Here is a 27,072-nt window from a genome sequence, read left to right as displayed (position 1 = left end):
GTAGGAGGCGACTTCCGGGCTCATGTGTCGCCCCTCTGCTGACGTCAGGTTATCCCGAGACAGCGGGGCGTGGCCTGCAGGGCGTGCCGCTCGCTCTAAATTCCAGTCCTCAGCCCCTCTCCGCGGCATTCTCGCGAGAACTCTCCAGCAGCTCACGGCTCCGGGCAGCTGCCCTTCCCGAGCCGGCGTCGGCGGAGGAGTGCGCAGGCGCAGCCTTGGGTTTCCCCGGCTACAGTCGGCGTTTCGGCCCTCTAGTCCGCCGCCGGCTCTTCCGCCGCCCTGCGCCATGGCGGGCTGCGCGGCGCGGGTTCCGCCGGGCTCCGAGGCGCGCCTCAGCCTCGCTACCTTCCTCCTGGGCGCCTCGGTGCTCGCTCTGCCGTTGCTCACGCGCGCCGGCCTGCAGGGCCGCACCGGGCTGGCACTCTACGTGGCCGGGCTCAACGCGCTGCTGCTGCTGCTCTACCGGCCGCCGCGCTACCAGGTGCGGAGGGACCGGGGACGGGCGGGCGGGACGGGTGGGGACCAATTGGCATGTACCAGGGACAGGGCGGGACGGACAGGATGGACCAGTAGACCGGGACTCCAAACACGGACCAGGGACGGGGTGGACCGGTAGACCTGGACCAGGGACGGACGGGTGGACCGGGACCGGGCGGGCTTGGGGCAGGGTGGGCGGAGTAGGTGAGGACTAGGCAGGACCGAGCTGTCTGTGATGGGGCAAGGCGGGCCGGGTGCAGTGGAGCTGGAGGCAGGGCAGATGAGCCCGCGTAAACAGGGATCTGGAACCGATCGGGCCGGGACGGGGCAACGGTGGTTGGGCCAGGTATCCTAGAACCAGGAAGGCTGGGCGCGGGGACCAGGATCCGTCAGGCAGGCCTGGTGTGGATGGACAGGGACCGGGCAGGCTGGGAGTAGGAACTGGAGCGAGCGTTAAAGAAACACGGCTATGGTGGGCTTACCCCCTATCCCCGCCCGCGCCGCGTTACGGGATGCCTCCTACAGGCTTGTATCTCAGCCGTAAGTTGAGGTCACAGGAGGGACCCACTTCTAGCTGTAGGTGTTAATTACATTTCGTTAGGTGGAAAGTAAGCAAATCCACGGGTTTTTAATTTATGTCAAATGCCCCACTTCACAGAGGTGACTGGGTGCACAGTTCTGGTGTTCTGATTAGAATTGTTGACTTGGGAGTATCAGCCATAAACTGGGCTTAAGTAGTTTTTCTGTAGATAGCCCTTCTGTTGCTAGCAGTAATAATAATGGTTATTATTATGGCTGTTAAAATTGGTTATTTTTAGGTGCTTTGCAAGGTGAGTCCTCTGTGCTGCCCCAAAACACAATACTGTTGTTATCCCATGGCGCAGATAGGGAAAGCCTTACTTAAGTACCTTGCTCAAGGCCAGAGGGGGCCGGGTAAGAACGGGGTTTGAATGCAAGCAGCCCTACTTGATCCTCTTTATCTTGTGAGCAAATGGACTCGGCTCACTGACGGCCTTGCTAATCCAGGACAGCGTGCCATCTAGGTTTGGGCTCTGCAAGTGGGACATCTGGTGACCGAGGCTCGTTTTGGGTGTGTTTTTGCAGATAGCCATCCGAGCTTGTTTCCTTGGCTTTGTGTTTGGCTGCGGTGTGCTACTCAGTTTCAGCCACTCCTCTTGGAACCACTTTGGCTGGTAAGAGAGACTTGGGGATGATGATGTTGAGGTGAGGGTCAACAGTAGTGGGTGAGTGGGGGCCTCTCTTCATCCCTGTCTGGGCTCTGCTAGAACAGGAGGCTAAGTAGGGTTCTGAAGGAGCGGCCTGCTGCCTTCCCTGAGTCCCCACATTCCAAGTCTGCTGAACACGACTGTGCATGCCAGTGGATTCTGTGGTGGATGGAAATGGGTCTGTCTGTGCCCTCTCCAGAGGTCCCATCACCTGAAGTTGCTGTGAAGGGGTGCAGGTCCGCGGTGATGGGAAGGGGCGAGTGTCCCTGTGTCTTCTAAGCCTTTTCCATCTTGGTTTCTATTAGGTCCCGGCTAGTGCTCCCCCCACAGCCAGTGTAGGACTTTCCCCTACACTATGAGTTCAGTCCCTTGAGCCTTCTAGCCTCTGACTTGGATATGAATCGTGGCTTCAAGGTAAAAAGCTTTATCTCCTATTATCAGTATGCTGAGCCATCTAATCCTTTGCTGGAATTATTTTAGTTTTGTTGAATTTTGTTTCCCAACATGTGTCACTACTTTGTTGATACCCCCGTTTCATGTTAAAATGTGAAATTGTCATATTAAAAGGAGTAAAAGGGACCATAGTTTCCCCTTCACCTTTGGAGATTTTTTTAGTTTTGTCTGTGACATTCAGAAACATGACAGCACCATCACTCAACCCCACTTCTGCAAGCTGGAGAGGGAAGGGATGGCGTGTATACGGCCCGTGCCACTCAGGGGGTGATGCCGCACCGTGTGGCTTTAGGGACAGTTCTGTGCACCCAGCTCTGTGCTTTCGCCTACCCTGGCTCTACCTGGTTTACCGCTTTCTCTTTGTTTTTAAATAGGTACGTGTGCTCGCTGTCACTATTCCACTATTCTGAGTATTTAGTGACAGCTGTCAATAATCCCAAAAGTCTGTCCTTGGATTCCTTCCTCCTGAATCACAGTCTGGAGTACACGGTGGCAGCTCTCTCTTCTTGGATAGAGTTCACACTTGAAAACATCTTCTGGCCAGGTTGGTATGCCCTACTTTTCCGCTTTGGGAGAGAAGGTTGCCTTCCACACTGGCGGAGGAGAGTGACATTGACTCACCTCTCAGGTCTAATCTCCCTTGAGCAATTCTCCCCAGGCCTCTCCTCCCCCTAAGCTATTTATAAAGGGCGGACGCCACCTGGAGAATTCTGATCCAGGGCGTGTTGGCTTTTTGCTCTAAGCCTTGCATAATGGCTTACCTAAAATGCAGCCCAACCTTGCTGGTTGTAGTCTTCACTTCGCCGTTGAACTAGGTGAAGTTTGGGCCTGAATACTTTTCTGTAATGCAAGAATTTTATAAGATTTCATTATTTAAAAAACAAAACAAAAAACAAAAAACCCTCTGTAATGGAAACACACTTAAACTTCCCAAAAAGCTGGATGTGGGTCCTAGGACTGCCTTTGGAAAATGGAGCCTGTGTCTGCTTCTCTGTGGCTGTGAAGAGAGCCTGTGAGCCCAGGCCAGGGTGGCGGCCTACAGAGGACTTGTTGGCATTTGAGACAGAAAACAGTGGCACTGCTTTAGTGTGATGGTAGGCGCTGCTTGCCCACCGGGTGTTTTCTGGTGTTTCTCTCTTTAGGGAAATAGGTTCATTTCAGACGGTGAAGGGGCAGTCAGCGCCCCAGTGTTCCAACTCCCTCTTTGTCCTCATGTCTGTTTCTGCAGAACTGAAGCAGATCACCTGGCTCAGTGCCACTGGGCTGTTGATGGTGGTCTTTGGAGAATGCCTGAGGAAAGCTGCCATGTTTACAGCCGGCTCCAATTTCAACCACGTGGTGCAGAGTGAAAAGTCAGACACCCACACTCTGGTGACAAGTGGTGTATACGCCTGGTTCCGGCACCCCTCCTATGTGGGGTGGTTTTACTGGAGTATCGGAACCCAGGTATAGTACCAGAGTTGACCCTGGCTTCTGTGAGTTTACTTTTCTAAGTTGCTTTCTTTTTGGTATGGGGACAGGGTCTTGCTGTGTAGGCTGCCTTTGGACTTGTAACCCTCCTAGCTAGGCCACTTGACTTTTTTACATTTTTTAAGTTGAAGTCTAATTAATTAGCACAGCATAAAACGCACCTTCTCGTGTGCACTGAGGTGTTTTCAGGGTGTGCACAGGCTACTTCTGTCATGGTGTGCTCCCTGGCATGCTTCAGGTGGTGGCTGGTAAAAGCTGGAGACCTAAAATCAAGTCTTTCGGTGTTTCAGAGGTAAAAGCTGGGCATTGTGTTGAATTAATTAGTTATTGCATTTGTTTTAAACTCGAGGACAATCTACTCTTTAAAGGAACCCTGGGCAGAGAAATGGTAAATCTTGGAGCCAGCTGCAGGGAGCAAGGAAGCCAGAGTGCCAGTCAGGGAGGTGAAAGCTTAGACACTGGCCAGGGAGCATCCGGGAGCATGCCCGCCTTTTTGAATGGCATCTCAAAGTCCACTCGCTTGTGAGCACGTGACCCTGGTGGTGGTCCCTGCATCACTCCCCGCATCTTGCCCCTTCTGCCACTCTGACTGGGATCTGGAACACTTTGGGCGAGGGAAGGTTGACTTTGGAGAGCAAGTGTCCTCAGCCACCCTGTAGTGGCTCAGTGGGCTTTTGTTAAAAAAATAGGTCTAAATGAGGCCACGGCCCTGCCAGGTTAATGAGTGCTGTGGGGTTTGCTCTGTCTCGGGATGCAGACCAAACCCTTGGTTTTTGAGAGCTGTCTCTGGATTCTATACTTAGTCCTAGAACAGTTTGGCTAGAGAGTGTAAATAGAGCCCTGGAAGATCATCTGGGGCCGCGGACACCTCCTGGGGATTCTGGTGACCCCATAACAGTGTGGAAAGGGCAGGTGACTCTAGCAGTTCTTTCAAAGCTTTGTATTTCTGTGACCTGTCACACTGCTCCGCATTCAGGCCCAGCCCTGGATACACACTGGTGGGGGTTGGTGAATGTAATTTGCCATAAGTGCTTATGTGTACCAAAGTGCTTTAGAGCCGAAGGATTTTTCATACCTTTATGGATCATAGGTATTTTCTGCGTTGTGCCTTAGTGCAATTGCTTGCGTGTGTGTGTGTGTGTGTGTGTGTGTGTGTGTGTGTGCAGAAAGCCACAGTATGAGGGTGACACCCAGGAACATGGTGGCCCTCAGGAAGCCACACAGTGCTCTGCGGGGCTCCTGGGCACAAGCCAGAAATGCTGTGGGAAGAAGGGGCTTGGCATCAGGCTTCTCTGACTGGGGTCATCCTTCACTTCCTTGGCCAGGTGATGCTGTGTAACCCCATCTGTGGCGTCGTCTATGCCCTGACGGTGTGGCGCTTCTTTCGTGATCGCACAGAAGAGGAGGAGATCTCACTGATCCACTTCTTTGGGGAGGAATACTTGGAGTATAAGAAGAGGGTGCCCACAGGCCTGCCGTTCATAAAGGGAGTCAAGGTGGAGCTATGACAGGGAGAAGCCGATGGCACCAGAGAGCCTGCAGCCCTGCACAGCCTAGGACAGAACTACTTCCCTGCAGAATGACTTTCCTAATCATTTTATATGTCACTAATTACTCCTCAGAACGTCACCCAAGACCTAGTGCTCAGAAGGCCTTAGGACCAAAGGACCCACAGCAGCAGTCTCTTGTACTGAATGAAGGTAGAAGACAGGTAAACAGTGAACAAGGAGCACGTCACAGCAGTTCATCAGTGCCCCTTTCATGGTGGCAGGATGAGGACCCAAGCCAGTCTTATGCCCCTTCAGGCCAGAGTATCTTTGCTCCGTGACCATGATCCTCGGGAGAGGTGGACACTGCCCTTTGCAGGACTTATACCACTGAAGGTGTGGTCAGAGTGGCCGAATGTCAGCATGAAGGTGCATCAGAATCCTTTAATTTAACCCAACACAGAGCTTTAACCTTTGTCTGCCCATAAGAGCATGGGCATCTGTATTAACTCTAAAGACTTCTACACTTTGGCCCATAATACATTTAATCATATTTACCTACAAGTTTTACAAAAATAGCAGTGTACATTCAAAGGGACACTGATTCTCCTTGCCTTGGAGTTTCTGACTTCAGCTTTTATTTGGCAACAGGCAGCACAGACCTCAGAGTGCTCTGCAGCTTTGAGTGGTATGGCACCTGGCCTTGGGGTCTCCTGCGGTCCTGGCCTTGGCTCTTCTGTCCCCGAGGAAGTGCTTACCAGGGGCCTGCGCTCATGCCGAGAAATGCTGCCCCACCGTGTTTTGGGGTTTCCACTCTCGTTTTATCACAGCTTGTGTTTTCTCTTGCGATGTGGTCAGTCCCATTTGTTTCCTGTGTTCTTCCAAAGGAAGTCACCCCTGCTGCTGCCTCAGTGCTTTCCAGAGGGTCCCAGCTTAGCTCGTGCACCCGAGTGAGGCTAATGACTCTTAACAACAGTCTGCAGTAGAGCAGCCTGCTTGAGGTGGGAGGGCGTCTTTGTGCTGTAGGTCTGGGAGAACATTTGGCTTTTTGTATGTTGAGATAAACGTTTTAAGAGGTGAGGCCCGTGATTAGTCCTGGGCTGACTAGGGCTTGGTCCTGGCGTGAAGTCTTTCCAGACTTGAGGCTTTGTTTTTCTCAAAAGTGTCTGCTTCGAGCTGTAAAAGGGTTGTATTTAACTGTTCAGCAGACAGGCATGAGCACACATGGGTGAAGAATCTGCTCTGAAGATTTCAGTACGTGTCAGCTAACACCCAGTGCTGAAAGTAGGCATGCGGCAGGGTTGGATGGAATGGATCTGTATACCTCACCTTCCTGCTGTTTGGAGTCCAGCTGTCGGAGTGCTCTGAGCAGCAGCCAGATCCTCAGCCTGGGGACAAACTGTCCTTCATTTTCCTCCCGTGACCCACCGAGCAGAGACATTCTTAGCAGACACACCGCAGGGCTGAGAAGAATAGCTGCTCAGTGCTTCTGACCTTCAGCCTCTGGCTCTCCGCACGGCTCTGTCCTCCCAGGCCTCAGAAGACCTCCACCCTCCACAAGCACACCACTGCACAGAAACACAGTTGGTAAACATCAGCTCAGGCAAGCCCAGGCCCCAGTAGTGGCCATGGTGTTGCTAAGCACGCTGGCAGATTGCTGTACCTAGGCCAGGTCTCTACCGGGGTACCACGGTGTGGGGTTGGTAATTAATGCCAAGCCGGAAGCCAGTGGGACAGTAGTCCGCACAGTGGTTGCTGCCCCGGGACCCACTGTTGTTGGCAGTGTCAGCATTGACATCACTGGGAGCCACATCACAAAGGGGAAGCCAGCAGGGAAACATTTCACTGGTCACTGCCTCAAAGCAGGACTGGTGCACTGTGCCACAGTAAGCTGCTTGTGGCAGGCTTTCTCAGCAGAGATAATGGCACATGTCGCTGATGGGACTAGACATGGGAACACCAGGTGGGTCTGCAGGCCTGTCATGAATATTCGGGGGTCCATCAACTCTGAAGGAAGCTGTGACTAGGGTGTGCTCTGTCTAAGAGAGTGGTTAACAGTAATATGGGTTGAGTGCGGAGGATTGTCAGCCCAGGAGGAATAGTCAGGTGCAAGATCGGTATTGTGTGGTAGGATTCAGGCCGGGTTGGTGAAACCCTGGGGGCTGTGTGAATGGGGTTCCTAGCTTGTTCTTGCCATAATAGACGATCCATCAACAAGAAGTCACCCCAGCATCACCCCTCCACCAGAACTTCTGGGAATCCAGAAGCCTTAAAGACTTGCGCCCTGGTCAGCTCAGTAAGGCAGGAGGAAGGCTAGCAGAAGAGCTGGGCTGCAGCCCCGTTGGAAGTGGCCAGCCTGCAGGCCTCGTTATTCCTCAGTGTGACTGAAGGTGGGGTGTAGCCAGGGCATTGCTGTCACCAGCACACCCTTCTGGGCTAGGGCTTCCCCATCAGTAGAGTGGGGCTGTTCCACCTGCCTCACAGGGTGTTTGGGCACATGATGCTCAGACGTGCACAATGGCATGAGATTTTACAGTGTGAGCACTGGGCCTATGTGTTAGCTGAAGGCTGCTCATATATGTTCAAAGAGCATTTGCCAGCTCACAAGTAATTTATTTTTAGATTTCATGGCGTAATTATTTTTCTTGTTCTATATACCAAAGAGGCTTACGGGTTTGCCAGTTACCATGTGAGGCCAGTTGGCATAGGAGCTGCCAGCCCTCAGGACCTGAGGCTTGCACGGCTCTGTGTCAGCCATGGCTGTTGTCCACACCAAGCTGTCCAGGAATAACACGGTGGGACATCAATACTCAGTTTTGAAATATGAGTGGAGCCAGACCACACCTCCAGAAGCCCCCTCCACTCACCAGGCTGTGAACAAGAGGGGATGGATTTTTGGCAGTCATACCCAGCTCTTTCTCAGTGCATCTAATCTGGGCTGGCTGCAGCCTCCCATGCCCCTTGAGGGCCGTGAATTTGTCTTTTTGATGGATGGAGAGTAGCTAATGACAGCCCTTTGCATCGTGGGTGGTAAGGCTGAATGTTGTCATTTGATGTCACCCTCTTCCTGCCAGAGGAGGCCAGAAAGCTCAGCCGTGCAGCAGGCCAGGAGAGAGGGACCCAGGTCGTGGGATCTCTCGACGCGATGCTGTGTTGTGCCCTGGGAGAGGTGAGGTTGTGTTCTGTAAAGAGTAATTCCAAGGGTGTGGGTGGTGGGAGAACAACCCCCCTCCTGACACTCCCGGCGTGGATGTCGCAAACCCACAGGGGAATACGAGCTCAAGGGCAGGACTTGCCAGGTGACTGGTACCCTCTGCCGCCGTGTCCTAGGTGTCCACAAGGACTGTCGGGTGATTGATTTGTTCGCTTGCAGGCTTCAGAAGGGAGGTGGCTTCTATACGGAAGAAAGGCTGCTTGCAGTCGTGGGGAAGGAAGCATTCAGGAGGCCCTTCAGCTGCTACTGTGGCAGTTTGCAGAAGAGTGAGCCTCCAAGCAGGGCAGAAAGCTCACAGCGGTGTCCTTGGTGGGGCCTGGGGCTGCTGCTTGGGCCCAGGGTGTGCACCTTATTAACCCTTCCTGCTCAGTTACTAACTTGGGGCCTGGTGTATCAGGGAGGCCACTCTTAGTGTCAGATCCTGGAGGGCTCAGCCAAAGCTCCTAGGGTCGCCTCCTTCAGACCGCCTGTGAGCCCTGTCCCTCTGCACTGTACCCTGCCTTAGCTAGCTCCGCTTTTACAGTGGTGGCCAGATTCGAGCCCTCAGCCTTCCGGAAGGGTGGGCAGCTGCACAGCTGTGAGCCTTGTCCCTTGCTCATCCCGAGTGGAGGCAGCTTGTCTGTGAGGAGGGGTATCACGGAGTAATTACTGTACTGTTCTTTTTACATACAGAAATCTTTATTTAAATATATTAAATGGGATTTTCTTTCACAGATACTGATTATTCTTTCTAATTCTTAAATAAACTACTTGGTTTCCCTATGAACATGCGTGACTGTAAGATGTGGAAGAGTACCTGATAATCGGGTCTACACGAGGGTCTGCACTAGCAGCAGCAGATTTCCTTGGCTCTTTTCTGAGCCCAGCGGCTCTCAACCTTCTTAACGCTGCGACCCTTTAACGCAGTCCTCATGCTGTGGGGACGACAACCATACAGTTATTTCATTGCTGCTGTTATGAATGTAGAGTGAGCATCTGGTACGCAAGGAGTCGGACAGCTCCAAAGGCTCCCAGGTTAGACCACTGCTCTACAGCTTGCAGACCTGAGAGCGCGTTACCAGTGTGATCGTGTGTCTGTGTGATGTGGCAGCCTCCCTAGTACAAAAAAGTGACATTTGCTGTTTAACTGAATCGTGCTGTGTGTTGTCTTAAAGTGGGACTGTAGGGCCATCAGTTAGTCTCCCAAAACAGATTTTGGGTCATGCAGCTTGAATTTTTTTTTTTAATGTGTATTTTTACCAGTTTGTATGTGGTACCTACAGAGGCCAGAAGAGGGTGTTGGGTCCCCTGGATTGGAGTTATGGGTGGTTGTGAGCGCCATGGTAGGATCTGAACCCCAGATCCGATGAAAGAGCAGCTGTGTTCTTGACCCCTGAGCCACACCTCAGCCTGTGCCAGTCTGAGCAGCTGACAGCCTGGGTCCAGCTCACCAGGGCCCAGCTACTCAGAGGCTCACTCGGTGGGGTTGTCACCCTCATGGAGATTTTTCACATTTTATTGTGTATGTGCCTGGGAGTTCTTCCTTCTGCCATGTCGGTCAGGTCTTCAGGCCTCCTCATCTTCAGCTCATCTGTCATCTCCGGCTTCCTACTTGGGTGTGAGATGGTCTTGGTTCTTTAATGAAGGTCCTTCTGGGAGGCTGCTCAGGGCCCAGCTCCTTCCATTGGGCTCAGGCGCCTTCTGTCTCTTCTCAATGATGCTCCCTGGAATTACCCTAAAGAACAGTCTGACGTAAGGTGGATGACTCCGTGCCTGTCCCCTTGCTATGTCCACTCTGGCCAGCTTTCCTAAGGGAAGACCTTTTGGAAGGCCCAAGTGGAGGCCCACACCCACAGAAGCGGTGGTGTCGGCGCCCCTTGAGACAGCCTGGCCCTTTCCAGTGACAAGCATTGGAACAGCTCAGGCTGGTGGGGCCTGCGGGCTGGGGCTGCCCTAAAGCACGTCAGCTTGGTAGGGAAGGGTGAGACCGCCTGCTTCCAGACAGCTCTTGAGTGTAAGACCTTGTCCTCAGTGACTAGTGCTTGCTTGTTTTTTGCTTTATTGTTTTGGTTTGGAGTTTTCACATAGCAGTACAGCCCCAACTGCCCTTATTCAGCCCAGGCTGGCTTTGCTCCTGAAGCCATGCCTCCGTCTTGCTAGTACTCTGATTACAGGTGTGGGTGTGAGTGTGTGCTTGTGTGTGGCACACTATGTGCATGTGGAAGCCAGAGAACAACCTAGGGTGTTGTCCTCAGGCCCCATCCACCTCCTTCCTTTCTCCCTCTCTCCCTCCCTCTGTCCCTCTCTCCCTTCCTCCCTCCTCCTTTTTTTCCTTCCTTTTGTTTTTTGATGTCAGGGAAGCACCTTTCACTGGCCTAGAGCTTTCCAGGTAGGCTTTGATGGTGGCCAGCAAGCCCTAGGGTTCCTCCTTGTCTCCTGTGCTGAGATGACACTCAGCTTTTCCTTTTGTTTTGTTTGTTTGTTTTTCTTGACAGGCTTCTCTGTGCAGCCCTGGCTGTCATGGAACTTGCTCTGTAGACCAGGCTTGAACTCACAGAGATCCACCTGCCTCTGCCTCATAAATGCTGGGCTTAAATGTTTGCACCACCACTGCCCAGCGCAACACTCAGTGATTTTCATGTTGGTTTTGAGGGTCACACATTTTATACTTGAGCCATCGCCACGGCCCATTCCTGTTTTACAGCCTAGGTCTTTTTATTTCTTTTTGTACATTAAGCCAGCAATTCAGAGGGACTGGGCTCTAGCTGCCCATCTCCTTCCTCAATCTCACAGGAGCAACCAGCTGGCACTGCAGGAGAACCTGGGCGCCTTTCTATTTGTTTCCTTTATCCTGGTCATTTCATTTGCCCCTTGAGGGGTGTCCTGGTGCGTAGAGGGCTCAGCGTGCTCACCCCACACAAACTCCCTTTATCTGCTTACCTACAAGGATGCCAGCAGCATGTGCGTTTCCCCTAGGACATTCTGGTTAGGATGATGCCCATCCCCTTGATGCCTACAGCACCACCACCCTTGTAGACTGGTTACATGTGGCCAAAGAACAGCTCTGTGTTCCCCAAAAGGCCTGTAAAACAGCAGGGCCTCTCTCCTTTCCCTTTGTGCTTGTCGTTTTGGTGAATTACTGGAAGATTTGTTTGTGGGTTTCTTGTTTGTGTCTTTTGAGACAGGGTCTCACATTGCAGCTCATTCTGTTCTCAAACCTTGTATGTCCCAGCCTCTGTCCTTTTGTTTGTCTCTAATCAGAGCAGTCACCACCCCTCAGGTTGCAAAGAGCCTGCCTTGCCTGGCTGGGGTCTCAGCGTCCCTGCCGTCGTGATACACATCTGCAGATGCCCCGCTTGCTCGTCCACAGGTGCCTGGAACCTGAGTAAGAGAACCAGCAGAGACTGCTCAAGGGCAGCAGAGTCCCTGCTGGTGGCTTCAGACACACTGCTCCAAGCCCACAGGGCAGTGGACCTTCCAGGGCACACCTGACACAGCTCCCAAGGTCCAGAGGCTTGTCGGAGCCACCGGCCACAGCAGCCTGCGGGCTCTGGCTCTCACAAGCTCATCTGCCGGTCAGGCGAGACAAAGGAAACGGGGGCCAGGCCGTGTGGAGTGACGTGCACCAGGCCTGCTTTAGCTGCAGGGTGGGGAGCCTTTCTGTCGGCCTTAGTGATGAGGCCCTGAGACAACCTCGAGGTCCAGGACTGGGAGCTAGTGCAGTGGCTCGATGGGGACCTGAAAGGCCGCTGTGGCCAGGGGGCTGTGTGGGCAGGGAGGGGCTCTGGGCAGTTGCATGCCCAGTGATGGGAGCTGTGTACTGTTAAAGTATGGCTGTGGGGCTCGCTACAGCAACACAGAGTAAACGGCTGAAGTGGAGAGTTCGGCCGTGGGTGTTGGGGTGGGTTAAAAATGGGAACAGCTGAGAATGGAATCGGGCTGGCCCCAGGCTTTGACCACACACGATGCTGTTGATCGGGCAAGGAGTGGGATGTTGTGGGCCGAGGGCCAGAGTTCTGTTGGCCACAGCTGAGCTGAGGAACACTGACACCCTCAAAGAGATGAGGAAGGATGAGGCTGGAGGCGAGTCTGGAGCACAGCGGTGCATGGAGGGGGCATCTGTATCATCTTCAGTGCTTTAGAACCAGAAAACAGGCTGGAGAGAGGCTTAGAGGTTAAGAGTACCGACTGCTCTTCCAGAGGTCCTGAGTTCAATTCCTACATGCTGGCTTACAACTGTTGGCAGTGGGATCTGATTCCCTCTTCTGGTGTTCATGAAGACAGCACTCGCTCACACACATACACATGCATATACACACTACATATAATAAATATATAGTAATTAAGAAGTAAAACCAGACAACTAGGACTGGGTTGGACAGCTCAGCATAGTGCACATGCTTGGAGAGAGAGAGCACGGGAAGATGAATGGGGTTACCTAAGGAGAGTGGAAGGCCTGGGGTGAGGCCTGGGAGAAGCTGTTCAGGCAGTGGGCTGCGGAGCAGGGCAGCCAGGAATTGAGGAGTGGCTAGCCGCAGGGCAGTGTGTAAGAAGCACACCTGAGAATGCCCAGAGCCCAAGGGGGCAGAGAAGCACACACAGCACTCTACAGAGGCCTCCCCGGAAGGAAACCAGAGAAGGATCAGAACCTGCAGGCCTCTTGTCCCAGGTGTGTCCTGCTGACCTCCAGCCATCGCTCTGCTCTTTGCTTCTGGCTGCACACTGAGCTGAGCAGATGCCAGGGTCAGCTGCTACATAGGAAATAAGCACCTGGACAAAGAACTCAGAGCAAGCAGGCCTCAGAGGTGAGACTTATGCTCAGCCTTAGGCAGCAAGAATATCCCTGGGAAACAAAAGATGGGGGCCTCTGCCAAGCTGGAGAACCTCAGTTTGATTCCCAGAACCGGCAGAAACAAGTCCTGCAAAGCTTCCTTTTTAATTCACATGTATTCTGTGGTACACATGTGTCTATGAATACATGCACTCAAAGACAGAGCATTTTTTGTTTTTTGAGATGGAGTCTCAGTAATGCTGGCTGACCTGAAATTTGCCATGTAGATAGACCAGGTTTTGGCTTTAAGCTCACAGAGATCCACTTGCCTCTGCTTCCTGGATTCTAGCATTAAAGGTATAGAACCACCATATCCAGCCACAAAGGAAAAGAAAAAGCACCAAGCTGAGCAAGAAGACTGAAAGAGAAGAAGAAATTGTCCAGGAAGTATACAACAAAGTGAAAAAGGTAACGTGGAAGGCCAGTTTTCCATCATAGGAACACTAAAAAGAGAATCAGTCAGGGCAGCAACTGAGTTTTAGAAAGAGTCCATCAAATCCCAAGGCAAAAGACACGAACTTCCAGATTGAGTGGAAGCAGTAACTGGGGACACCTCACCACGTGAAAATTTAAGACACAGGCAAGACAGGACTCTGCGAGCTTCCAAGAAGAGTGGTTCGGTCGCACGGTTAGGAGTCAGAAGAGCTTAGCTCAGGGGCATTCCCTCAGCTCTCAGCAACCGAGCTCCCTCTTCAAAGCACAGTTCTCCAGTCTAGAATTTCCAATTCAGAATTCAAGACCCAAACTGTCAAGGGCAAAAGAGAAAGAAAGGTGTTTTCGGATCCATGCTGTCTGCACACAGGCCTCTCCAGAAGCTAATTTCTGCTCTAGCTGGGAGATGGGGTCTATCAGCTAGGAAAGAAAATGGGAGGGGACAGGAGGCAGGCAGGCAGGGTGTGTGGAATTTCAGCTCCTTTAGGGGCACAACAGAACAGCCACAGTGAACATCTTTTGTCACCAGTCAGCCATGGTAGTACAGGAATGCTGTTAGCTCAGCATTCTAGAGGCAGAGGCAGGGGGATCGCTTCAAGTTGGAGGCCAAACTGGACTGTATAGTGAAATCCTAACTCAGAATAACAACAAACCAAGCACTGAATAATGAAAGCTTTGATTATTTCTAGATTGGTTCAGCATATGAGTGAGACTTTAGGAAACCAAACATCCCTAATATATTCTCGAAGGCCAGGCTAGGGTACCAGAAGCCCACACACTGCTGTGGTGACCCTGGGGCAGCCTCCACAAAGGCCCTGTGGGAAGAGACTAGCCTCTGCTGGTGCAGAGACCTGGGAACAGCATGGCTTCAACTGAGCCTAGGGCCTCACTCGTGCTAAGGTTACAGGCCTGCACCATCCAGTCCAGTTTGAGGGCCTGGTCCAGACCTGTTCAGTCATGAGCTGACGAAAGCTGCTGAGGCCACAGAAGACTCAACATTCTCAAGCTCCTCCTGCTTTGCTGTGCTGTGGGATGGACGGGGCCACTGTGTCCCGAGCAGCAGTCTCAGTCTGCCCAGTTTCCACTTCTTAGGGGTTTTATTGATTTGTTTGAGACGAAGTCTGGCTCTGAGGTTGGGACTAGCTTCAGGCTCACAGCAATCCAACTGCCCCAGCCTAGGGCGGGCACCAGCACTCCTTAGGCAGACTCGCCCTGCCAGCCTGGCCTGCTGGCTTCCCCACTGGCACCTTCCCACACATTCCCACCTGGGCTCCACTTGGGCTTCACCCTGGCAATGGAGCGGACGTAGGGTATGACCTGCTTGGTGATGGTGGTTAGGTAGGCATTCTCCTGCTTCCGCTGGAGAAGGTCGTGGAGCTGGGCTGCAAGGGCAAGGCCAGAGTGTTGGCTGCACCATCTAGAGACCCTAACTTCCAGTGATTTCTGTGATCCAAAGGAGCAGCATGTTGTGTGCCCACTCCCTGGATCCTAACCTCAGCTGCAGGTGTGAGGCCAGGCCAGACACCAGGGGAAGGGCAGGGGATGAGCATGCGCGGCTAGTGGCCGACTGACTCGGACTCCCTCCTCTGCTCGCTTGTGGATTAACACTAAGCACCCAGGCAAGGGACCTTCTTAAATCTGCTGGTGGCTACTCGATGGTAGGAGTCCTCCCAAATCTGAAAGAGAAGAGTGGCATGCTGGTTAGGTGGGGTGGGAAGGAGGAATTTCACCGGTGGTGGGCTGTGCTCTGGGAGCCTCATAGCCTCATAGCCTCACACACCAATCTGGTTCACGTCTCTCTCAGGAGCAAAGCCTTCCGGCACAGAACCGCAGCATGAGGCTCTGGCAGGGCACCCCGGTCAGGCACTCTCTCCTTTCCTGACTCAGGGTAGCCTTGTGCTCCGTAGCCAAAGCTCGACTAGCTTCTGGGGGCGGTTAGCTACCTCCTGGAACCCTGCTCTCATGCCTTCCGTGGAGGCGTACTCGGAAGCGATCTGTGCGTCCAACAGCAGGCACCTGTGCAGGATGTCCGCCATGATCCCTGCCTTGATGAGTGCGAGGTCTCGGCGCAGCTCCTGCACCTGGTCCTCCAGGCGCTGCACCACCACCTGCAGACCCTGTGGCAGGTGAGCGAGCGGGGAAACACTGCCCCTCCCGCGGAGGCGTGGCTTCCAACCGGCCCCAGGGCAGTATCTTAGCGAGGAAAGGGTGCGCTCACAACCCTGCGATGCCCAGCCCCGCCTCCTCACCCTATAGGAATTCTCGTTTTGGCGGCAGTGCTCTGTGAAGGGTGTGTCCTCGCCCTCGGCCAGAAGCGCCTTCGTGCTAATGGAACCTGGTGGCAGCGGTTTCTGGACAGGTGACCCTGACGTCTTTCCCATTGGGGAGGGACAGCTGGGTGTCTTCAGCACCTTGGTGCTTGAGCCCCCTCCCAACCTGCGGAAAAAGCCAGCGTGCACAGGGAGAAGGTTGTGTCCCCCCCCCCCCCCCAACTCCCTTGGCTGCTCAGGGAACCACTGCCCCCTCAACCCAAATGCAGGGTGCAACTCCTGGAAGCTCTCAAGGGGCTCTGGCGAGGCCAAGGTAGGGGCAACCACGTGATTCGGTGGTTTCTAAAAGCCGCCCTCCCGGCCCGCTGGGTCTGGGTACACCGGAGTGTGCTCACACAGTCTGAACTAACAAGTGGTCCCTTTCGCTCTCTTAGCTCTGGACTGGAAGGCCCAGGCCTCCGCGTGCCGGGCACACTACTGCTCTCTCCGAAGTTCTGGCTTTCCACCTGTGCCAGGGACTCTGATTCAAAGTGACTCTGAAAGTGCCCAGCCTGCCAGAGGATGCTGTGGAGGAGGGGAGCGCCCAGCCTCTCAGTCATTCGTGGCCAAGCTCCTCTCTTGCTTAGGGCTCCCTGTCCCAGCGTCCCCAGGGGCTGTTCTACATCTCTCCCTCCCTCTCAGACTGCCGTCTGGCCCAGGCATCGTGCGGAGCTGGGCGCTTGCGACCCAGCAGGGAAGGGTAGTGCGGGAGCCTTCCCGAGTGATCCCACCCGCCTGGTTGGGGCTCACGTGTTGGCGCCGCCTACGGTGGGCACAGCGCGGCGGGGCCCAGCAGCAGCGGCGGCCCCAGCAGCGCGCCAATTCTGTGCGGTGGTCGCTGGCGATCTGCACCGGGGTTCGGGTCACGAGCAGCTCTCCCCCTAACCCGGTGTCTCCTGATCCCCGACCCCTGACGGGGCGCCCGCGCACCTTGCTGCTCCGATTGGGTCATAGGCGGTGCGGCCGCGTGACGATGCCTTGCAATCTCTCTATCAGCTCCTGCCACAGGGGAAGGGCTCAGGACGAGGGGATGTGGCAAGGAGGTGGCAGCCAGGATGGGAGAGAGAAGTGGAGGACTTGAAGGCGCTGGGGCTCGTCTGTCTGACATTTTACCTGCCTCCCTTAGCTGCTCCAACCCTCCTCTAGGACTGGTTCAGACACGGGCACCACCCACATCCTTAGGAAGAGAGGCAGGGCTCCGGCAGACAGTGCCGTTTGGTACAACAGAGGCTCGTGCTCACCGCCTTTTTAAAAGGGATCTCTTGGCCCTAAGAGGGCTTGTAGTGGAAGGGAAGAGAGGCCCAGAGACCCCCAGTCAGATATGCAGCCTCTATGAAGGGCAACCTCATACGAAGGTTCTAGGTGAGGGGAGCGGAGACGGGATCCTGCGGGCGGTGGGGGAAGCTCACCTAACCCAGATCCCGAAACTCTGCTTTGCTGGCCAAGCCGAGGAAGGGAGAGCAGATGACCAAGTGAGCCTGCAGGAGAGGCCCACGCTCAGCGCCTGGACTGTGGGCTGCTGGCCAGCCCCTGCAGCAAGGAGGCCAGGTGGACAAACTGTTCCTTAAAGGCTTTGTCCTTCTCTTTGTACTGGCTGGGGGAGGCGCAGGCCAGGCTGCATCTTCGAGTCTGCAGCCCTGTCTCTTCGTGTGTGTTTGTGTGTGTATGTTTGCTGTGTGCCTGTGTGGCAGAATGCGTATGGATACCATGCATACATGCACATAATGGAGGTTGGAGGTCAACTTCAGGTGTCTTCCTTGATAACCCACTGCGGTTATTTGTGTGTGTGTGTGTGTGTGTGTGTGTGTGTGTAACAGCCCTGGCTGACCTGGACTCACTTTGTTCACCAGGCTGGCCTCGACCGCTGCATTTTCTTAAAGAGCATACTGGGGATGTGACTATGGGTCCTTGTGTTTCTGTGTCTTTTACTAACTGAGCCATTTCTTCAGCTCTGATTTTTGTTTTGTTTTGAATGTTGCAACAAGAGTCCCATGTGGCCCAGGCTGGTCTTGAACTTTCTGTGTAGAAGGAGCCGGCCTTGAACTCCTGATCCTCCCACCTCTACCTTTCAAGAGCTACAATTACAGGCATGGCCTACCGTGGCTGGCTTCCCCACCAGCTTTGTGGTTGCTTCCTGTTTCTTCTTCCTTCCTTCACTGGGAACACCCTGCCTGCTTTTGGTGCCAGCTGCCTGTGTGTCTTGTCCCCTGGGTGAGGCCGAGCCAGGCCAGCCAAGGCTCAGGCTCAGAGCTGGACAGAGGGGGTCAAGGGAAGGGGGCAGGGACTTTCCAGCACTCACCTCTGTACCGTCTGCAGCAGCAGTGCTCCTCTCTGCCAGTCAGTCTGGGAGAGATAGCCCACCACTGACCTCGGACCTGGCTCCGCCATCTCCTACCATAATGCCTTGGGGCATAGGCACGGGCAGCATGCTTAGCACAGAGCCCTGCCCTGTGGCCAAAGGCCTTCCTCCTTCCTGCATGGCACTGCCTGAGAGCCTCAGTGCTGGCACCTTATGTGTCCCCTTCCTGGTGCAGTCTTCTCCACCCTGCCACCAACAGGAAGGCCGGTGTAGGATAGCCCCTGGCATCTCCCGGAACTCTCCAGGCAAGCTGATTAACTCCTACTACCTGGCACTACGCTGTGATCTCCCTGAGGGCACCTGGGCCGTTCCCACCCCTCACCTGCATGCTGCCAAAAGGGGCGTGGATGGCTGCCTCCTCAGCTGCACTGCACCTCACCTCCTCCACCATGGCCCGCAGCCGCGTGATGGCCTCTTTCGTGGCTGTCTGCAGGGCCTTCACTGCCTGGTACAGCAGGGTCTCAGCCGCGTTCCCCGGGTTCCCACAGCTCCCGCCCCCACCCCTCTTCAGCTCCTGGGTTCCTACTCTCACCAGCACCGTCTGCTCCAACCTTGCTCATAAGCTGTCTCCAGGTCCACACAGTGGGCTCGGCTCTCCCTGCCGGGAGGCAGCTAATGAGACCGGTCAGACCACGCCCCACCCACCCCTTTGCCTGCTCCCTCTACCCACTCCTGCATGTCCTGAAAGCAGCGGATGCGCAGCAGGGACTTCTTGTCGGTGGAAAACATGATGTATGGCTCCGAATGCAGCTCTGCAGAGTGGGGGTGGGCAGCGGTGAGAGCCCCGAGGCACGCCCTGGTCCCCGCCCCGGCAAGGGTTCGCCTCACTCACTACTCTTCTGGATCACATCGCGGCTGCGCGGGCCCAGGGCTACAATGTCGGGGCGCGCGAATATGAGAGCATGAGAGCGCGGTGCGGTCTCTTCGCGCAGTGCATGCGCAGGGGCTGCCCGCAGGTGTTGCAGAAGTACGTGGTCTCTGCGTCCTGGGGAGAGCTGACTCAGGCTGCCCTCTCCTCGGGCCAGAGTTCTAGAACTCAACTGAACCAGTGATAGGACCACAGTCACCGTGTGTCCCTGAGTCCCATCAGTCCTAGCCCAGGCAAAAGAGGCGAGCTGAACGCAGCTCCTTCCTGCAACCCCCAGTAGCTCAACTCTGACATTTTAAAATTTACGGTTTCGATTCACACCTGTGTATGTGGGTGAGTACCCAAGCACCACACCATGCAACCACCCTGTGGGTTCTGGGAATCAAACCGATGTCTTGCAGGCTTGGCAGCAGGCGCTCTCAGATGCCGCGCCCTCCCTGACCCTCTTCACTGGGCTCTAACTCGCCCAGATTAAGATGAGAGCATTGGGGGGTAGGGGGATGGCTCAGCAGTTGAGAGCACTGGCTGCTCTTCCGAGGACTTGGGCTCCATTCAGGGTGCTCACAACTGTAACTCCCATCCTAGACGATCCAAAGTCCTCTTGTGGCTTCTGAGGGCACCAGGCATCCACTTGGTGCACAGATGTACAGGCAGGCAAAACACCCGCACTCATAAAAAATAAAAAAGATGAGAATGCCGAGGCTAGGCAAGTGGAGGTAGGGAGGGCAGGAAGCTTAGAAAGAAAACTCCCAGAAACAGGAGGCAAAAACTGATGTAAAGCCTTTGAGGAGCATGCACAATCAGGCCCCACCCCCTTGGCACGCTGAGTAATGTTCACAGCTGATACACCTGGCCAGGCACTGAGCATTGGCACCGCAGGCGCAGGCCGACTCACCTGTCATCTTCCTTTCCAGCTGGCAAATCCAGTCCGTCTCCCCAGCTCCAGCGTACCCCATCTAGCCAACAACAGCCAGCTCGTCTGACAGAAGGGCACATGGTGGTGTGGGGGCCAGGGACGGTGAGAGAAGGCCCGGAGGGGAGACTGCTCATGACCCTGTCCCACCGCTCAGATCTCCCTGGCCGTCTGGAAGGATGCTCAGCGGGAGAAGGACATTCATAAGAACCACCGGACAGCCCCAGACTAAGTCCAGAGCCTGGGCTGCAGCTACTGTAGCCACGGCTGTGACCCATCAAACCCTACTTCTTTTAAAACAAACAAACAAACAAACAAACAAACCTAATTTTTATCTCACGTGCTTTGGTGTCTTTCTGTGTGTGCATCCATGTGAGAGTGTTGTATCCCCTGGAGCTGGAGTTACAGACAATTGTGAGCTACCATGTGGGTGCTCAGAATTGAACCCAGGTCCTCTGGAAGAGCAGCCAGTGCTCTCAACTGCCAAGCCATCTCCCTGGCCCTCAAGTCATCTCACTTGTACACTTTTTTTTAACTGTCTGCATGCAGGCACTTGTGTGCCAGAGTGTGTGTGTGGAGGTCAGAGGACAATCAGACTCAAACCAGGAAGTATTTTACCTACTAATACCAGCTGGCCCTATATTGATTTTCTTTCTTTTTAAAAGGGTTTATTTTTATTTTGTTTTATCTTGTTTGCCTGCATGCCCCATATCCTTGGAAGCCAGAAGGGCAACCGATTCCCTTAGGTCTGGAGTTGGAGATGGTTGTGAGCCACCATGTGGGCACTGGAAATTGAGCCCCTGTCTTCTAGAAACGTAGCCAGTGCTCAGTGCTCTTAACCCCTGAGCCGCCACTCCAGCCCTGAAGCCTCTCGCTCTGCCCTCCTCCTCAGAGTCCGCACTCCTCCTGCCTATTTTCTTTACTTCCGGGTGAAGGTTCCTCAGCTCTTGTTCGGTTAGCATACTCTTCTGAGCTTCCTTCCTATTCTAGGCCCTCAAACCTCCACAGGCCTTTGCATCAGGGCTGGAAGCCTTGCCTTCAGCTCCCTGCTCTCTTCTGCTGCTTACAGCTGCGCACAATATTGGCTTTCGCTACCTATATGTGCTTAAGTAGCAGGGGTCAACTAGGGTCCCCCAGGCCCATGAACTGAGCCGCTGCACCCATAACAGCTCACAACACCATCCTGACCTGGGGACCCTATAGTTAGTGCTCCCTAAATGGATTGGCCTCAGTTCTGCCACTGTCTGGTTTTTGGCTCAAGTAATTTTTTTTCTGGACCTTGGTCTCCCTGCTTGTGTGTATGATGGGGGCATGATTGGAGTCCAGGGGATGCCAGGGAGTGGCTGGAGTGTCACTGATGGATCAGTGTTGTGCCTTTTTAGGGCATACGGCATACTGTAAGTGCCGGGGACCAGGCAGCCTGGTGCCCCCTGCTTCTGCTTCCTCACCTGCTTGCTGCGCTCCAGCTCACAGTTGGCACAGTGCACAGCCTGCACACCATCCGCAGAGCTGTCCACCAGGAGCTGCAGCAGCCTGTCAACGGGCAGGAGGCCGCTGGGGCCCTTCCCCACAGTCTGGTGCCTGCAGGGAGGCTGCAGCCAACATCACACACCCTTGCAGAAAAGCTCTCCCACTACCCTTCATGTTCCAGGCAGGAGCTAAAAATAGCCGCAGCAGGGTGGTGGGGTCTGCTATAAATACAGCAGTCAGCTTGTCCTGAGGGCCCCTACTCTGCCCAGTGTGTGTATGCCTGTCCTGTTAGAATGGGAAAGGCCATGCCACCCCAGTGGGCCCTCTCATTTCACTAGGACATTTTGAGCTAATTTAGTAATTGTGTTACCCTAATACTCCTGGGACACATCCCTTCCAAAGGAGTTACAGGGAACACCTCACCTCTCCTCCACCCTACCCTACACACTAACTCTGGGACGCTTGTGGTAATGATCATTTAACTGCCTCAGTCATACTGTTCCCTCCTCTTCTGCCTAGGCTCAGAACCTCACCATCTTCATATACCTGGGCTCTCTACCAGGACCAGGGCCAGTTTCACCCTCTCTGGGTTTGGGACACTGACTGGCACAGCAGACAGGACAGGCAGCCATCGGCGGCCAGGCTGTGCAGGCAGCCAGCACAGACTTCGTGGAAACAGTCCAGGGATGCTCGTACTGTGTGTGGCACAGCGGACACACACTGGATGGCCACTGACAGCATCCAGGGCACCCAGGCCCTCCAGAGGTGCAAAAATTGCTCCAGACATTTGCGTGGAAGAACAGTGAAGGACAGTGGCTAGGGTTCCCGGGGCCCAGGTCACCTCCCTCTACCTGGCCCATGACTTAGCCCATGGCTTTGGGATGCTGGAATTCGAAGCGTGTAGCACCTCAGCAGGGACAACTGGGGCAGGACTGGTCAGAAAGGGAGGGCCTCCAGCCACTGGTCACCTATGTCTCTCATAGTCCTTCTGCTGTGGCCCCAGAAGGTCAGATTGCCAGCTGGGCAGTGCTTCCTCCCTCCATCACTTCTCCTACCTCACCTTGCTCCCACCCTTCGAAATTCTCCACTCTTTGTCCCTTGGGTGACCTCAAGTGAGGTTGCTGCAGCGCAGAGGCAAGTCCTAGACCAGACTGGTGTGGTTCTGCAGTCTTGCTGCTCTGCCCAGCACCCAGAAGAACAAGGTGGTGTATAGGGAAGGTCCCAGACTCCACTGGTCCTCAGCAAGATTGGAGCTCGGAGGTGGAGGAGGCAGTCCAACCAGGCTAAGTTCCTGACTCAGTTGGAACTCTCTGGAACAGTGGGTCTTCCTGGCCCCATTTGCTCCATGGCCGGCTGGGGCTCCAGTGCTAGGGCTGGGATGAGGGTGCACTTTGGGGTCCCAGGCCTGCCTAGGCTGTTTGTGGTGCTCAGTCAGGTCTCTGATTTCTCTGTACTGGTCTTCCTATGATGGTGTGAGACGTGTGTACAGATTAATACCTGTGAAGAGCTCAATGCACAAAGGTGTGGGTTCGGGCGGGAGGCTGGGAATAACGGATTTCTCTGGCCTGGCTTTTTATCCAGTGCTCTCTATCCCACCTTCACAGCTGTCCTCAGCTGTCAGCTTCCTCTAGCCTGTTTCCCTAAATTCCTTGGAGACGGGCTGCAGAGATGGCTCAGAAGTTAAGAGATCCTGAGCTTGATTCTGGCACCTTCATGGTGGCTCACAACCATCCATACTAAGATCTGATGTCCCTTTCTGAATGCAGGCACACATGCAGATAGAACACTTATATGTAAACTAAGTAAATAAATCTTTTTTAAAAAAGCTTCTTGAAATCAGCTTATTTTGCTCCTTTTCCATAAATCAAGTCCAGGGCTTGATCCCTGAAGTCTTACTCATCTGTCAGAAAAAACTGGGAGATGGCACTGTGTCTGCTTTTGTTTGTTTGTTTTTTTGGGGGGGTTCAAGACAGGGTTTCTCTGTGTGGCCTTGCTGTCCTTGATTTGCTGTGTAGACCAGGCTGGTCTCAAACTCACAGCCCTTTGCCTGCCTCTGCCTCCCAGAGTGCTGGGATTAAAGGCATGTGCCACCACAGCCTCTCGGTGGGTTTTAAAGGATAAGCCAGAATTTGCCAGGAGGGAGTAAATTCTATGTTCTCTTTTCCGAAAATAATTCTATTATGTTATTTATTGTGTGCTTGAGTGTGTGCTTGAATGTGTGTGTTGGGGCACAGGAGCAGTGTGCCCTTCATCATTACATTCATTACACTCCTTCATCAGTGTAAGTTTTGGGATTGAATTTGGGTCATAAGGCCTGGCAGCAAGTGCCTTTATCTGCTGAGCCATCCTACTGGCCCTACCTATTGGATCTTTGTGCTCTGAGTCCTAGTTGTTACAATAGCAATTAAAGAGTTAATGCTTAAAAGCCAGGCACATTCCTTAAACTTGCCTTGGTTAGTTTGATCCTGACTCTAGTCTTAGTTAAGATTTATTATGTACAGTGTTTTGTCTGCATGTACACAGGCGTACCAGGAGAGGGCACCAGACACCAGATCTCATTATAGATGGTGGCGAGCCACCGTGTGGTTTCTGGGAATTGAACTCAGGACCTGTGGAAGAGCTGCCAGTGTTCTTAACCTCTGAGCCATCTCTCCAGCTGGGGTGTGTGCTTTGTTCATGAGTGAGCCAACAGTTTCCCCGTAGGATGTAGATGCTTAAAAAGGGATGTTTACATGTTCTTATTTTACGTATGAGTGTTTGCCTGCACGTGCATGTCTGGGTACCACATGCATGTGGGGCTGGTGGAGGCCAGAAGAGGGACTCCGATTCCCTGGAACTGGAACTAGAGATGGTTGTGAGGCACCAGGTAGGTGCTGGAACCCACCTCCACCCTCTGCAACAGTGCTCTTAACCCCTGACCTCTTTCTTTGTTTAGAAGACAGGGTCTCACTGTGTAACCCAGGCTGTTCTCAAACGTGGATTCTCCAGCCTCCACCTCCTGAGCGCTGGAGCTACAAGTGTCGCACTCCCACACAGGCACTGGATATTGTTCCCAGTGCTCACATTTCTTTAAATCCATGCCTTTATATTCTCAGCACCTACCACAGGCACTGGGACACAGAAGGAGACATGACAGTCATGCTTAGCGGAGTATACAAACAAACGCATCGATGGAAGACTGTTACTGTAAATAATATTTTGATTGGAGGGGTTAATGGAGGGGCGGGACTCTGGGCTGCAGACTTCGGAGGCCATGGAACATTGCTTGCATGTGCAAGCTCCTCAGACCTTGGCTAAATTAAGAGAAATGGCCAGAGTGGCCAGAGATGAGAGCAGCAAGGAAGGGTAAGACCAGGCCCTGGGGAACCCTGGGCACTGGAAGCCCTGTCAGCCAGCCCAGCAAGGAGGACCACTGCTGTTTGGTCCCTAAGAGATTCAAGAGGAGACTGATGGAGGCTGACATGGCACTTAGCAGGGACTGTCAGGTGTGAACTTTGTAGGAGCTGGCTAGAGTTGACCTGAGTGGGTTCAACAGAAAGTGTAGAGACTGAGGACAACACTCAGTCTCTCCCTGTGAAGCTCTGTGTACGGATGGTGGGAGGTACCTGAAGAGATGTTTGGTCCTGGGCTAGGAGATGCTGGAGACTGGTTAGCTGCAATGGGAAGGGTCCAGACAGAAGGATGGGTTGGCGTTCTTGGGGGAAGAGAGGCGGCGTGCAGGATGGATGATGTCTTCCCTATGGTAGGGGCTGGTGACACCTCTTCTAAAGCAATAGGCAGAAAGGCAGAGTCTGGGATGTGGCTGTTGCCAGAAGGAAGGTGGCTGCGAAGGCTGGAGCGCCTGCAGAGTCTCCTTGGGTGGTAAGGGGGCCATTAACTGTGAGGTAAGGTTGGCAAGTCAGGAGATGCCACATGGTGGTGCAGCAGGGCCCAGGCCCAGTAAACGTGTAAACTGCAGATAAGGTAACTCTGGGCTGGTGAGATGGCACAGATGGTGAAGGTGCTTGCTGCATGGCTGATGACCTGCGTTTATACACGCGCTTGTGCACACACACACACGCACACTTAGTTAATACTATTTTTTTTAACTTGAAAGGGGGCTGGAGAGATGGCTCAGTGGTTAAGTGGTTGCTGCTCTTCCATAGGACTTGAGGTCAGTTCCCAGCACCTATGTCAGGTGGGTCATAATTGACTGTAACTCCAGATCTAGGGGATTGAGCATCCTCTAAGGGCACACGCACATAACGCTCCCCATACACATAATTTAATTTTTTTCTTTTGAAAAAAAAAAATGCAGTTGGGTGGTGGTGGTGGTAGTGGTGGTGGTGGTGGTGGTGGTGGTGGTGGTGATCGTGGTGGTGGTGGTGATCGTGGTAGTGGTGGTGGTGGTGGTGGTGGTGGTGGTGGCGGCAGTGGCGGTGACGACACACACCTTTAGTCCCAGCACTCAGGAGACAGAGGCAGGCAGATCTCTGTGAGTTTAAGGCCAGTCTGGTCTACAGAGTGAGTTCCAGGACAGCCAGGGCTACACAGAGAAACCCTGTCTTTTGTCAAACAAACAAAAAACAAGCAAACAAAAAGCTGAAGATGCATTTCATATTCTAAACCTATTGAAAACCAGAGCCTGGGGCACAGCACAGTGGAGTTTCTGTGATTCAGCCCTTGGCGCCTGAAGGCAGACTGTGAGTTTCACAAGTGAAAATGTGAAAGAGAATCAGATCACTTTCCCACCATTGCTGAGTCACTGAAGGAGTGCACCAGTCTTTGGTTTAACTGACGGACTCAGGACTCCGTTTTGCTCACCTCTCGCTCTATTTTTGGCCTGTCGTATTTCTCCTTCCCAAGCCACTCTCTCTTCCCCAGTTAGGTTAGATTCCAGGAAAAAACAAGACTGGTAAACATCTTTATGTCAGGGGTCCAAGAGTATCCTGAAAGCCACAATGAGCCTTGAAGGAGAGATCACCCCACACCATGAGGACAATCGCCTGTGATGCCAGGACGATGGAACAGGAGTCATCGCAAGGGAATTGATTGTTTCCTTCAAGCCTTGGCAGGACTGGCTTCCCCCAAGTCTGTCACAGAAAGAGAATGTTGATGCTGGTCAATCAGCCTACTGGCGTGAGAGAACTTACCTGCTGCGAGGCCCCCAACCCCTGTGGTCTTCCTTGTCTTGTCAGCCACTTAAAGATAGACTTGGATTCTCTGGATCCCAGTGAATCCCCAGTGACGCCATGGTGATTAAATTGCCTTTATTACTTGTCTTTTTTGATAAGGCACTGGGCAAATGAGCGTCTAGGACGTCTAAATGAATCACATGTTGAACCCTCCTAAGCTAGGAGCTGAGTTCTCTTTCTCTTTCAGACAAACTGGCCTTAATTGTAGTAATCCTCCTGCCTCACCCTCATGAGTGCCTTGATTACAGTTGTAAACCATTGCTCATGCTCAGCTTTTGTCTGTGGTTTTTGTCAAAAACATTTACAGGATTGTTTGTTTATTTATTTTTCAGGGCTCTCAAGATGGCTCCAAGAGTGAAAATACCTGTTACAGAGCCTGACAAACAGTCCTGTGTGGTCCCCAGGACTCA

The 27,072-nt window shown here is 53.5% G+C and overlaps 2 protein-coding genes across 6 annotated transcripts; one reads left to right on the top strand and one right to left on the bottom strand.

Annotated features, from left to right (window-relative positions):
• The first annotated feature begins 112 nt into the window (after positions 1-112).
• Icmt (isoprenylcysteine carboxyl methyltransferase) lies at positions 113-20,357 on the top strand. Of its 5 annotated transcripts, XR_009590412.1 has the most exons (7): positions 116-481; positions 1,582-1,670; positions 2,531-2,700; positions 3,385-3,602; positions 4,952-7,076; positions 8,188-8,282; positions 8,487-9,093. XR_009590412.1 is itself a non-coding variant. In XM_060378974.1 (5 exons), the coding sequence occupies exons 1-5, from the start codon at positions 287-289 to the stop codon at positions 20,086-20,088; spliced, it is 741 nt and encodes a 246-aa protein (XP_060234957.1). In that variant the 5' UTR covers positions 113-286; the 3' UTR covers positions 20,089-20,357. The 5 variants fall into 5 exon arrangements, 2 of the variants coding, with proteins under 2 accessions (XP_060234957.1, XP_021499930.1); XR_009590410.1 differs by having other exon boundaries at positions 8,188-9,093; XR_009590411.1 differs by having other exon boundaries at positions 4,952-8,282.
• On the bottom strand, positions 9,094-22,275 carry Rnf207 (ring finger protein 207). Its single transcript, XM_021644264.2, is given in 22 exon segments — positions 9,094-10,041; positions 11,625-11,687; positions 14,846-14,951; positions 15,185-15,245; positions 15,513-15,686; positions 15,819-16,005; positions 16,629-16,688; positions 16,690-16,724; positions 16,809-16,877; positions 17,288-17,369; positions 17,413-17,472; positions 18,178-18,202; positions 18,538-18,682; positions 18,770-18,786; positions 18,789-18,835; positions 18,908-18,989; positions 19,070-19,136; positions 19,139-19,222; positions 21,467-21,599; positions 22,093-22,171; positions 22,174-22,209; positions 22,212-22,275. Coding segments are annotated over 22 exon segments (1,824 nt in total). The 3' UTR covers positions 9,094-9,893.
• Between the last annotated feature and the right edge of the window lie 4,797 nt (positions 22,276-27,072).

Source organism: Meriones unguiculatus, chromosome 3 (genome assembly GCF_030254825.1).
Source record: "Meriones unguiculatus strain TT.TT164.6M chromosome 3, Bangor_MerUng_6.1, whole genome shotgun sequence".
Taxonomy (NCBI): Eukaryota; Metazoa; Chordata; class Mammalia; order Rodentia; family Muridae; genus Meriones; species Meriones unguiculatus.
The sequence above is the reverse complement of the archived record's forward strand: the minus strand, read 5'-3'. Positions and strand labels throughout refer to the sequence as shown.